A 13,485-nucleotide genomic window follows, 5' to 3' on the forward strand; every position below is an offset into this window, starting at 1 on the left:
GAATTTGGGGCCCGAAAAGATAGCCCATCGACATTCATTCCCCGGTGGACTATGGCAGCCGTGAAGAATCCCGCGGGCGACGGCCCTGTGATGTCCACGTAGTAGACGCCCTCTTTATATCCATATTGCCTCTCAAGCGTGCGAACCCGCGCTTGTCGTCTGCCTTCATGTGAAGCCATGTCCATGTTACGCGGGAGCGGAGCGACCCAGAGCATGTGGCGCCACAGCACCGGGATGTTCTCCGTCCCCTCTGGTATGCATGTGTGTTGGATGTGTAAGCGGTTTAGCAGGCGGCGCCCAGGAACCGTCTGCGATAGCCGCGTATATTGGTTCACGAGGTGGGCCTCCCGCAACTCCTGATAGGAGTTTACCACTCCCAACGCCTTCAGTTTGGCGTTGGAGGTAGCCACCGGGAGGTCCAGTGCTCGCTTTGTTGCCTTCCTGATGATGGCGTCAATGCGCTCGTCTTGTTGTTTGGTGGTGCGTAGGTATGGCACGGCGTAGAGGATCCGGCTGGTCACGAAGGCATAGGCGAGCCGTAGCGCGTCCCTGCCCCGCAGACCACCCCGCTTGTTGAAAACACGGCGGATCATGCGCCCTACCTGTTCACCTATGCTCTTGAGTTTTGCTATAGTAGAGTCCGGCCTAAGTTTGTTATTGATGAACAGACCCAGGATCCGGAGCTCTGCCACTTCTCTGATGGGACCGCCCGACAGAGATATGTATAGAGACGTGTTGTCCTCGTGGTTTGTCCTGACGTGTAGAAGCTAGGATTTGGCGGGAGCACATTGGAGACCACAGTCGGCAGCATATGCTTCGACTATGGAGGCGGCCTGCTGAAGGCGGTCCTCCATCTCCCCAAGGCTCCCCTCGGTGGTCCAGATTGTAATGTCGTCTGCGTAGAGTGCGTGTTTTATGCCGTCCACCTGAGCCGATCGGCCGGGCAGGTGCATCATGGCGATGTTGAAAAGGAGCGGTGATAACACTGCCCCCTGCGGTGTACCTCGTGTACCCATAGAGTACGGGCCGTATTCCTCGTCCTCGATCCGGAGGAGTGCCTGACGCGCAGAGAGGAAGTCTCTGACATAGGCGAAGACCTTCGCCCCGCAGTTAGTGGTGTTCAAGTTAGAGAGTATGGTGCCATGTTTAACATTGTCAAACGCCCCCTTAAGATCGAGGGCGAGAATGGCCTTGTCATTTTGTTGCATGGTTGTGGGTTGTATTATGTCCCTGTGTAGTTGGAGTAGGACATCCTGTGCAGACATGTACGGGCGGAACCCGAACATAGTGTCTGCAAAGAGGCCCTTACCCTCCATGTATGGAGAGAGGCGATCCCGAACCATCGTCTCCATGAGCTTTCCCACACACGAGGTTAATGAGATGGGTCTCAAGTTGTCCGTAGTCACGGATTTACCTGCTTTGGGGATGAACGTTACAAGCGATGTCGGTCTCGGCGCCTCCTCGGAACACCGCCACCGCGACATCGCAAGTTCGTGGCTAATGTAGCTTTCGCTACAAAAGGCGCCAATGTGCTGTGCGATGTCATTGCACGTTAAAGGGGTGGAGACACCAAATTTTGAGGCTATAAAAGCATGCTATGGGATTCCTGCGTACTCAAGGACACCCACAGCCAGGTGTTGGACGCAACAAACGTTTAAAACATATTTTAATTCGGTTCCAAACAAATACCTAAATGCTCGCTCTCACGATCTAGGCCCATTGCTAGCAGGATCAACGCTGGCGTCACTACGCTGGTAGAGTAAAAACGTTTTAGTGTCGTCATACCAAAATACATTGACGCATGATGAGCGGGGCACAGCCACAGCAGCAGCCATGAGGCACGAATGACGAGCCACGTGAGCGCAGTTGACCCACCACGAGCCGCATTTGCTGCGAACCACCACTCGTCCATTTATTTTTTGTCGAAGTAATACCGAACTAGCCATGCCTACTGGCATTTTTGCAAAGTGCCTCGCGTCCTAACTCAAACCCGCGATGGGGATAAAAAAAAAGTAGACGTCCTCATTGGAATCAGATTCGTCAAAATCCCAGCACGTGTATGACAAAGCAGACGACGCAGCAGTAGGTGCGTTACTTTGTGCGCCCACGTGACCACGCATAACTGAGCATGTCTAACTGCGCGTTCCGAAACCGAAACCAAAAAGCGTTCACCTAAAAATGCGATAATAAATTATTGACTGTGGGTATATGAATCTTCGTGTTTCCTGGAGCAATAAGAAAACTTTGAAACAAATAATGCGCCAGCCACAAATTTGGTGTCTACACCCCTTTAAAGATCCCCAGGTGGTCGAATTTATTCCAGAGACCTTCACTAGGAGACTCCACGACGGCACCTCTTTCTTCCTTCTTTCACTCCCTCCTTTATTCCTTCCCTTAAAGCGCGGTTCGGGTGTCCACCGAGATAGGTGAGACAGTTACAGGATTTCCTCTCCTCAAAAGCAAAAATTAGCTGCGGTTCAGCTACTGCTGAACCTGGTTAGAGAGGAAAAGCTAGGGTAATAGGGCAACTATAAGTGGGTTGCCGTCTGTAACGTTTAGAGCGTTCCAGACACTGGATAGGCAGTGCACACACCCTTCCACCCTCCCAGGTGGCAGTTCCCAATCAAGCAATGTACATTCATCGGACGTACAAAGTATGCCCTTCATTGGATATACGGATATCTGTGGGAGATCCACCGACATCTAACGGCTCTCACACGGACCTCCGATGGAGTTACAAATATAATTATTGAGACCACGGACAGATATCTTTCCCGGATATCCGCCGGCAGATCTTTTGAGGATATTTGCGGGTGATGCCTTCTCCATAGTCCTGAGGCAAGCCAGAACTACAACCACGAATTAGTACATCTCGCAGGGCCCATGGGCGTATAAAAGCCCGCACAGCGTCTGAGATCTGGCATACGCCTTGCCGTATGTCGTATGCATGAATATAAGGCAATCAACGACAAAAATGGCAAAGCTTTTCAAATTCAGGATGATTTTATTATGATATAAAGGCCGTCTGCAGTCTTCACGAGAAATTCTTCAAGCTGGCCATTCAGTTGGTTCATGCAGCAGGAAGGATACCGTACACACCATGGATGAATTTGTAGCCAAACTGGGGACGTTTTCTGCAGAAAACAGTCCACACTAAGTAAGCTCAGAATATGTCATTAAAGCAAGCGAATTTGACAGACCACGTTCACTTCCAGGCAGTGATTCTGCTGTGCCAAGCTAGCTAGTTATCTGCAGCTGCGAGAGAAAGTTTACATTTTTTAACAGCTAGTAAGTCGTAAGCAACGAACGCGAGAATATTTTTAAAATGCACACTACTTTGCTTCTCCGAAGTACCGCGCAAAAACTAACGTCCTACTGCAAAGAGCTTTATACCAGTTCATGAGAATTGGTTTTTCAAAGCAAGACACCACAACTACTCTCACAGGCAGTCGCATCCATACTGAAGGCCTAAAAGATTGCAGTGTGAGAGTAGGAATCCTTACCAGGCAGCTGAAAGCTACACAAGGTACTCTCAGATAAATGTTTGCGGGATGTGGATTTCCAGAAAACTATTTATTTTTACATTGCCTCGCGAGGCAGTCAGCTGAAATTTGTTCGATAAGATCGAGTATTCATGTCCCCTCATGAGTTAAGGCTTTTGATTAAATCGCTTTGGCTAACAGCACAGAGATAAATTTTTTCGACGAACTCTGACCCTGAAAATTTCTATCTATCACTGTACAAGTACACTGCGTGCACAGAGCAAAGAAATAAAGGTATTCATTATGTGAAGGGGGAAACTTGCATAGAGTTCAAACCTACCTGAAGGCTGCTGCTGTACGCTGAGGTAGTATACAGCTGCTAGCTTAGGTCGGCCACAGCCACACTGCGTGGGCAAGAAAATAAAGTATGAGAGAGAAACTTATAATGCACTTTATCTACAATACAGCAACACTTCCTCTTTTGAAACTATACTGCCCATAGGGTTCACTGATGAATCACACATCAGGGCACTAACATCACATTTGATGATCCACAGTTGCACAGCAGTAAGGAAGAGAGGTCTGCTCACAATCCAGGAACATATAGCTCTAGGGGTGCCATATATGGTCTTGCGTTCTGGCTCAGCATTAAGACCAGTGGGCATAAACATGTTTGACAAAGCTATATCAACGCACTACATCACCTCATTGCAGTCAGTGATTGAGAGATAAGTGAAAAATGTGGGACTGAAGTTTGCAACTCTAGCACAAGACTTGAGCTTTCCTAAACAATGCGACTACAAAGTGCAAAGTACTGTGCAATAGATAGTTGGAGCCTTCCATTCGGCAAGCCCAATGAACAAGTTGATCAGCTGTCGAAGCACACTCAACTTTTACATTACATTTTCAACCAACCTGCGCTTTACACGATGTGGCAAAATTTAGGCATTAATACGTATGATACCGGAGCTTCTTCGCGAGAACTTCATGTGCAAAAAAAAGGTCTTTTCATGTGCCACGGTTTCATTTGTAGCACGGCCAAGCAACCACAGAACACACAAACCGCACACTTCAGCAAAAGTAAAGGCGAAGAAGAGCTCCACGCGGCGAAAAACGAGGCGGTCCCGTTTTCGGCGTTTTTCCCCAAACGCTAAAAATGAGACGGCGTTTTGCCCCGCCCTCTCATGAAATATCCCGGCCGTGGCAGTTGAATTTCTTTGGAGGAGAAATTCTGGAGGCCCGTGTACTGTGCGATGTCAGTGCACGTTAAAGAACACCAGGTGGTCGAAATTTCCGGAGCCCTCCACTACGGCGTCTCTCATAGCCTTAGCCGCTTTGGGACGTTAAACCCCATAAACCAAACCAAACCATCATGAAACATCCCGGGTAGCAAAAAGCAAGACAACAATTGTTTTCAAAGCGGGATCGTGACAGACAAGTGAGGTTCAACATCATACACCATGCCTACGCTAACATCAGTGGAGGAATAGCGATTTCCCTTGTGGAGCCTACTTGGCGAGGCACGAGAGGGAAAAATCTCGGAGAGGGTTCAGAAGGAGAAGGAGCACGGCGAAATAGGTTGATTGCGATAGCTGTATATACGTTATTAATGAGCCTTTTCAAAAAATATTTGCGGCCGCACCTTGCGCGGACGATGCTTCGCTACCAGAGAGGTAGAAAATATTTTCGACCGCAGTGTGGTCAGCGGCCCTTTAAGGCACGGTTAAAGGCTCATTCACACTTGCGAGTCGCAAAGGGCGTGCGACTCGCAGTCGCTTGCGACCAAGTAGCAGCTCGACAACACCGTGGTTCACACCTGCAAGCGTGACCAGCGGGTCGCCTTCTCGTTAGATTCTCGTTTGAAGCGAAAACTCTCGGGAATGACGTTCGCGCGCTTTCAAGAGTTTCGCCTGTTTCGGCCGCGCCTCCTGTACTCGCGCTCGATAGTCTACACTGCTATTCGCAATGTAATACAACTACCCGAGCGAACATTAGGTTGTCGTGACGGTTTTGATGTGCACCGAGGTCGTACAAGCGTCACGAAGACAGAGGCGCGCTTCTCTGTAGGGCCGGCCTACCAGCTTGCAGTATGTCGGCCGCCGCGGCGTCACAAAAACGCGCAAAGATTGCTTGTTCGCGTTCATACCAAGCCCTTGGGTACAGGAATGTAAAAAATGAATCATTTTTGAAGATCGCTGGCCAGTACCGAGTTGCTGGTAGAAGGGATAACAGCGACAAAAGCAAATTTCTTCCAATAGCCGCTTTGCTGCTGCTGCTCCATGCGGCTCGACTGTTGTCTGCAAGCTCCGCTGCTGAAGGCGTCGCAGAAGTCGAGCATGTCTTGATATTATTATGATACAAGGTCCGCAATAAAGTGGTGACGAAAGCAGCATCTTAATTACTAGCGCTGGCCAGGATCCGAAGCGCCCTCAGTTGCGACATCGATATGAAACCGGCTAGGCTTAGCGACGACTACGGCAGCCCGCTGGGAGCAGCGCAGGTCGTTGCCCGGCGCGCCCGCGAGCGGTGTCGTTGCCGGAAGCTTGGCTCGCTCGCTGATTGGTTCAGAGGTTTGCGACTCGCAGTCGCGAGGCTGAAAAATCGAGCACCGAGCGACTGGCCCACCACTGTCGCTTTTCGACCAGGGCGACCGTTTGCGACTGTTGCTTTTCGACCAAAACAGTCGCGCGACCTCTGCGACTCGCAAGTGTGAACGGGCCTTAAGTTTCCAAAATAGCGATGCGACCGTTTGTCTTACAGCGTTCCGTGTGGTCTGTGTGCGTGTGTGTCCTTTCACATTTCTCTGCTGAGTTTTAGAGTGTTCGATCTCCTTGTCTCGCTTCAAGATTCCGAATTATGCTGATTCACCGGACAGAATCCAAGATGGCGGCCCCCATAGCAACAACATTTTGTTAGATGGTTAAGCTCGACATGTTGCGTTTTGGGTCCCAAAGTTATGCGCTATAACGCAAATCGTTACCCAGTGGCAGCCATGATTACCGAGATGGTCACATTAGGGTATAAAATGGGCACCTCAATTCGGAACGTAACTATGTTGATCCTGTATGTGTGTCCCTACCTGGCGGGCGTCAAAGTGGGGCCATTTAGTCCCTACATTCGTGCAAAATTCGTGTGCCAATCGCTTGCTGCAGAGTATTCCGGATGGCGTCTGAACAGTCAGTGTTTCGTGCAGCACTGCCTTACTGGATAAGTTACATCCTTGCCCACAGCAGATTCGAACTGGCGGCCTATGTACCTCCAATTCTACAGCTTTGTGAATATTCATATCAACATTGTGGCTCAATCGTTTGTCGCAGTGTGTTCGGGGTAGTTGCACACAATTTGCGATTTCGCGTTCCGGACAGCGTAAACTTACTAATTGAGTTGTAGCCTTGGGAACCCCGGAGATTCGAACCTGCGACATATGATTGGTCTGTTAACGTTGGCTCGATGGATCGCTGCCTCAGCGTCGGTTCATTTTTGAAGCGAAAAGCTTCACTAGGATCGTCAACACCGCGCTTCGCGTGGGCCACCCCTGGGCGCCGCCGTGGCGCGCCCTTTCCCTCCTCACCACCCCCTTCGTTCTCCTCTTCGCCACCTGTTTACCCTTCGCCGCTGCCGCGCGGTCTCCGCCGCAGTCCCAAGAGAACGTTCTGCCGCAAGGCGTTGCGATAACGCGTGAGCGGCGGCAGCGGCCGTAGAAGAGGCGCAGACATTCGCCATGGAAGGAAGAAAACCCAGAAGTGATAGCGAGGGAGTTGGCTCAAAATCTACGCCGCTATCGTGGTGCTCCCAGTGCCTTGTGCGCGAACTGCGACAGCCATGACGTCAAACAAAGCATAAATGCAGCTTTTCGCTTATATATACAGGCTTAACCAGAGCCAAGCCACTGCGAATTTTTTTAAGGACTAAGTTTGACTAAATTTAAGATTGTCACCTTTTGCACTTACATCAGCACTACGAAGAGGTGGCGCCAGTCAGCTCAAGCAGTTCAGGTCAGACAAGGCGACGTAAGGAGCCAAGGCTGGCCTCGCCACACATCCAAAGCTCCGATAGCTGCCTGCGAACACCACAGGTAAGTGTATGGATATCACAAGAAACGTAGCGGAAAAGCCCTCCTTCCACTCCTGGTTAACTTCATGTGTTTAAGTTGAAAATGTAGCACGATATTATTAAACGCGATTAATTTCAATTCTTCCAACTTTTCTGATCAGTGTTCTGATCCACCATTTTCAAGCCACGGGAGCGTCACTGGAAGACAAAGAAACAAGGCCGCTCGTTTATTAGGCGTGTTGGCTCGTTTGGAAACTGCAGAGCAGATTACAATTAGAATTACTCCATCTGAAATGCAATTGATTAGAGTGGCCAATTAGAGCCAGCAGCAAAGTAACTGAACAAAGACAGAACAGTCACAGATTACTACTGCGCATTCTTCTTTTAATGCGAAAGCATTACTGGGCTATGTCTGCGGCTTTCTCATCAAAATCGCGTCCGCAGCGATTGTGGGAAGGAGGAAGAAGAGTGGTGGTTTCGGTGATGCTTGGGGAGAAGTCTACCAGAGCACATAGGAGGATTCACCCCGCCAAACGCATTCTCTTCCCCAGCATCGTCAGGTATGATTAAGAGGGGTTACCGCCAGAAACTTGGATGGAGTTTTAAAATGCTTGCTTCCGTGCCCACCCTACAATGGATGCGGAATGTTTTTCTTTAGTAGTGCGAATAAAAGTGTAATAGGCTGGAAGTATTAAAACAGGAAAAAAATTACCGAAGACAATGGTTCTAAAGTGTGCTTGGTGGAAGCCTTTTGGTTAACCCACTGTATATGCGATGTTGTACATAGCGCTCCATTGGAATGGCCACAGTGTTCGCCGATATCCCATTGAACTACCCAGAGGTGCTTGTAGTAAACGAAGAACTCTCTGGGTAGTTTCGGAGCCATGCGTCTCACTCGCTCAACTACAACGAGACGTCTGGCGAAGGAGCGGCGGTGCAGCTGCCACCGCCAACGCACGCGCGCTCGTTCTGCCGCTACTGTATGTCGTCACGGTTGCTATGCACAGCTGCGCCCCCCACCGGTGCGCCGGTTGCTAAGAAGGTGAGAAGGTTGCGCCACTGCACGGAGGAGAGGCCCCAGTTGGCACGATCCTGCGCACAGACGTACACAGCGAGTATGAGCCATTAAAAGATTTCGCCTTAAAAATGAGTGGCTCCTGGTCCCATAATTTCGCTGCAGAACATGATCGATGTGCATTTTTCGATATCCGCATCTAAGGAGGCTATGTAAACACTTATGTGCTATCCCGCTAAAAATGAGCTAGCTGCAACACCGCAGCTGTGTGTGCATCCCTGTGCCACTGAATATTTCTTCGCTCCATCGTTGATGCAAAGAACAATGCACACTCAAAGTTCATTCAACTTGGGTGCTCTCTATTCGGGCTCATTAACAAACTGCACAGCGGAATCCTCACCAGGTTCCCTCCGGACGCGTTGCAAGACATTCATATCGAGCTCCACAGTACATAGAGCACTAGCGGCGCTTTCTCAAAACGTGCCGTGCGCGGAAGTGAAATTTTCTTGTTTTTGATTAATATAGCCGTCTTAATATTGTAATATTGTAAATTCGGTGCTCTCTTTTTAAGCTTGCTGGGGAACGCAGACGATACTTCTTAAAAAGTGAGCTTAGTAGACGCACTTGCAATATTTCTGGTCACCCATTTAGCCACGAGCGATGATGATGAAAACTTTTATTAAAGCCTTAGTTGAAGGGAAGGCTGATCGGGTCCCTAGTCCGGGACGCCGTTGGTGAAAGCCGCTGCCCGTGCTCTGGCGACGAGGGCTCGTTGTTCCTCGAGGTCCGAGCTGGACAGGGCCGCCTCCCAGCCCTCCCGCGTTGGCTGATTTATGATCTCAATGCTGTCATTTTTCTGACAAGCCCATACCATGTGGTACAAGTTTGCCTTCTGGCCACAAAATTTGCACTGTGCCGAAAAGGACTCGGGCTCAATGGCGTGAAGCGTAGCTGGGTTATTGAAAGACATAGTTTGTAGCCTGCGAAGGTGACATTCCTCTGATTTACTGAGACCCTTAGCGGGCCTCGGGAGTGTCTGCCTTTCAAGGCGCAAATGTTGCAATATTTCTGAATATGTCGTTAGCGGAGAGGGGCAGCCAGAATCAGGAAGGGAGGACGTAGAAGGATGCCGGGGAAGAAAAGCTCGGGCCGAAGCGTGTGCGCGCTCGTTTCCTTCAACTCCCTGGTGACCTGGTACCCATATTAATTCCTTCCGTTCAGCTGAAGTCCTACATTGACTAAGAATTTTGCAGGCTAGCGGCGTGATTCTGCCACGCATATAGTTTCTATAAGCCGCCTGGGAATCTGTAACTATGTATTTAGATTCGGAGTGCGTTGCGGCTAGGGCTATCGCTACTTCCTCCATAGCCTGTGTATCCCCGTTACGAACTGAAAGCCCGTCCACGACTTGCATTTGGTGCACCACTGATATTGTTGATATTCCTTGTACAGGACCCGCAGCGTCCACGAAGAAGGCTCCTCCTTTTGTTGAATAGCACTCGTTCATCTTCTTGCTCCTCGCCACTCGTCTAGCATTCTCAAGATCTGCCTCGACTACAATAAGCATCGCAGACCTAGAGGGAAAGCACGGCTCACGGACTGGTCGTTGTTCCGACAGGCGGAATACTCTACGCTCAACGCGCCCATTGAAAAGTACGAGGAGTGGGCTGAGTCGCTGCTGAGAGTCAGGGACCGCTTCACACGTACGCTTCAGACATCAGAAGAAGTCCCGGCTATTGACAACCACCTACTACATCTATGGGAGGCCAGAAGAAGTCTCACACGGCGGTGGAAAAGGCAAAAACATAACCGCAAGCTCAAGATCAAGATCGCAAAATTAAGCTTGCAAGCAGAAGAGTATGCACGATCCCTGGCCAAAAACCACTGGTTGGCCAAATGCGACTCCATGAAAGGCACCCTCAGCACCAAGGCGGCGTGGAATCTTCTTAGATGTTTGATAGAGCCCTCTAAGTCTCGCGGGGATCAGCAACGTAATCTCAAGAGAGCCCTACACGGCTTCGCGGGCACGGACCAGCAGCTAGTTGCAGCCCTCGTGAGCAAGTACCTCTGTACAGTGAAAGACAACGAGCTAGTACGGGATTATGAGGGTATGGACAATCCGGACCTGGACAGAGAGTTCGAAGTCGAGGAAATACAGGCGGCGCTTATGGCCATGAGGCGGGGCACGGCGCCAGGGAACGACAGGGTGACGGTGGGATTGCTTGTCAATCTCAATCAGTAAGCGCTTGAACATCTCACGCAGTACATCAACGAATGCTGGAAAAGTGGACAGTTACCCAAGGCATGGAAGACGGCTGATGTCAGCTTTATTCCCAAGCCTGGAAAGGAGGTGAACATCAATGACCTCAGGCCCATCTCGCTTACGTCGTGCGCCGGGAAACTGATGGAGAAGGCGGTACACATGCGACTTTCTACGTATATAGAAGACCACGATATTATACCTCACACAATGTTTGGGTTTAGGGCACACTTGTCAACCCAGGACGTGTTACTGCAGCTGAAGATGGAGGTTATCGATCCCGAGGTCCGAGGCGATACCCATGGGCACCAGGGGGACGCCTCAGGGAGCAGTCCTTTCTCCACTGCTCTTCAACGTTGCCCTCATGCATCTGCCGGAACAACTTAATGCCATAAGGGGAATCCGCCACGCCCTATACGCGGATGACATAACCATATGGACAACGGAGGGAAACATGGGACAGATGGAGGAGGCCCTCCAAGAGGCTGCCAGTACGGTTGAAAAGTATGCTGAAGAATGCGGACCGCGCTGTTCCCCGGACAAGTCGGAGCTCCTCGTCCTGCGAGGGAAGGGGGATACTGCATCGCTGAAAATCTCGGTCCATGATACACCTATTCCCGAGGTGGAAACAATACGGATTTTGGGGCTGCTCATTAACAACAAGGGTGTGAACGCAGCAGCGATCACCAAGCTCCGAACGGTGTGCGAACAAGTCATCCGTATGATATCTCGGATCACATGCAAGAAAAACGGCATGCAAGAACAGGATACCCTTAGACTAATACAGGCCTTTGTCATCTGCAGGATAGTGTACGTGGCCCCGTACCTTCGTTTGAGGAAGACCGATCTAAACCACCTGGACGTTATCATTCGAACGGCTTATAAGAAGGCACTCGGCCTACCCATGAAAGCATCTACGGAGCGTCTACTAAAACTAGGGGTACACAACACGGCTGATGAATTGATTAGCGCCCATCTTACAAGCCAGGTAGTACGACTGGCCACAACTACGACCGGCCGCAGGGTCTTAGAAGATTTAAACATTAGCTTTCCGCAGCAAGTGGCTGGGAGACAAGATATACCTAAAGAGTGGAAGAGCAAATTCCTTACGCTTCCGCTTCCCAAAAACATGCACCCGGAGCATCATCATGCTAGCCACGAGCGATAAAACGTTTTTCTGAATTGTTAGCGTGTCATGCGCATCTTCTACGCAGAAAAATATTCCATCATCTCTGCAGTATTAGTTTGCTTGTATCTTGAGTTGCAATTTCTTGCCGTAGTTTCACTTCAGAGAAGCATCTCAAACATTCTTCGAGAAAAATTTCCAATATTGGGAAATTGTAAAGTACTGGTACAAAAATCTTGAAGATAGTGGTCCATTCTTCGAAAATGTAGAAGAATCATTCTTTTTATAGCGTTTCCATCGCCCGCATGAAGCAGTTAAAATTGCCATAGTAAACCGAATGAAAAAGCTTCTGACAATACCAAAAACGTTAATAACAAAAATATCCTAGCCTGCGCACGGGAGATAAGCATAGATATTGATTGCTACAGTGAAATCTTATATAAAAAAACTGCGCCCATAGAGTTTTTTCATTAAGAATTGCTTTGTCCAAAATATCTTGGTATGATTCTTCATAACTTAGGAGGGTAGATGTGTAGGCCAGTTGGTGAGACATGAAGTTGCAGTTGCAGTCACAGTTGCAGTTGCAGTTGCAGTTGCAGTTGCAGTTGCAGTCACACACTCAGCAGCAGTGGTCGGCAGCGGCAGTACCGAGTGGTTCAGGCCTGTTTCAAAGACGGCACTTCTCATGTTGCAGGATTCCTTCCGCCATCGCTAGACGCACCTTTGTCATTTCTGGCGGCGTGGATCTTATCTACCGGCTGCCAGCAAATTACTTCGCCCTGACGTCAGCACCCCTGACGTCACTGACGTCACCAGAAGAGAGCTACAAAAGAAACCTGACATCGCTGGAGGCAGTCACACACTCAGCAGCAGTGGTCGGCAGCGGCAGTACCGAGTGGTTCAGGCCTGTTTCAAAGACGGCACTTCTCATGTTGCAGGTTGGTTGTTTTTCACCTTGTACTTTTCCGTCTATTGCTGCCGCTGCTGCTGAGTGAACCTGTTTTTTGGCGTGACGAGTAATTGTCATCATGTCGGACTGTCTCGTTTGCAACAAAGCGCTTCAGGACGATGAATTACACCTATCGTGCTCTGAATGCGATTATAGTTATCATCTGGGCCCTTGCTCGGGGGTGACGTTAAGCGCCTACCGCAAAAAATCGGAAACCGCCTTGAAATCCTGGAAATGCGCCACTTGCAAAGCAGGCAAGACCCGAAGCGGTCAGAACACAACAAACTACGATGAAGTAACGGAACTGAACCTTTCAAGTGAAATTTCAGAAATACACCGCAAACTTGCAGTGCTACTTGAAATGAAAGTTAAGCTAGACGCTCTAGAAGAAATAAAGGAAACTGTGACTAGCGTTGAGCAGGCAATGCAGGAAATGGCTACAAAATATGATGAGGTCACTATTGAGATGAAGCAGCAAAATGAAGATATTGCAAGCCTTCGAAAGCGTGTGGAAAAACTTGAGGTCGACGTAAAGGACCAAGAAATTGACAAACTTAGGCAGGAATTAAACGACCTCGACCAGTATGGCAGGCGGCTCAA

The 13,485-nt window shown here is 49.5% G+C and overlaps 1 protein-coding gene across 2 annotated transcripts in view; it reads right to left on the bottom strand.

The window, feature by feature from the left end:
* Nucleotides 1–2,990: 2,990 nt before the first annotated feature.
* The window catches only part of LOC149347631 (uncharacterized), a 31,439-nt gene continuing 20,944 nt past the window's right edge, over nucleotides 2,991–13,485 (bottom strand). For both annotated transcript variants that reach the window (XM_089587221.1, XM_089587222.1), the window contains exons 7-9: nucleotides 7,433–7,542; nucleotides 3,823–3,886; nucleotides 2,991–3,134 (exon numbers count right to left, since the gene is read on the bottom strand). In XM_089587221.1, the coding sequence (XP_089443347.1) occupies nucleotides 7,460–7,542 (83 nt within the window). In that variant the 3' untranslated portion in view covers nucleotides 2,991–3,134; nucleotides 3,823–3,886; nucleotides 7,433–7,459. The remainder of the gene's footprint in view (nucleotides 3,135–3,822; nucleotides 3,887–7,432; nucleotides 7,543–13,485) is intronic.

Source organism: Amblyomma mixtum, chromosome 4, assembly GCF_055824585.1.
Source record: "Amblyomma mixtum isolate Tamu chromosome 4, ASM5582458v1, whole genome shotgun sequence".
Taxonomy (NCBI): domain Eukaryota; kingdom Metazoa; phylum Arthropoda; class Arachnida; order Ixodida; family Ixodidae; genus Amblyomma; species Amblyomma mixtum.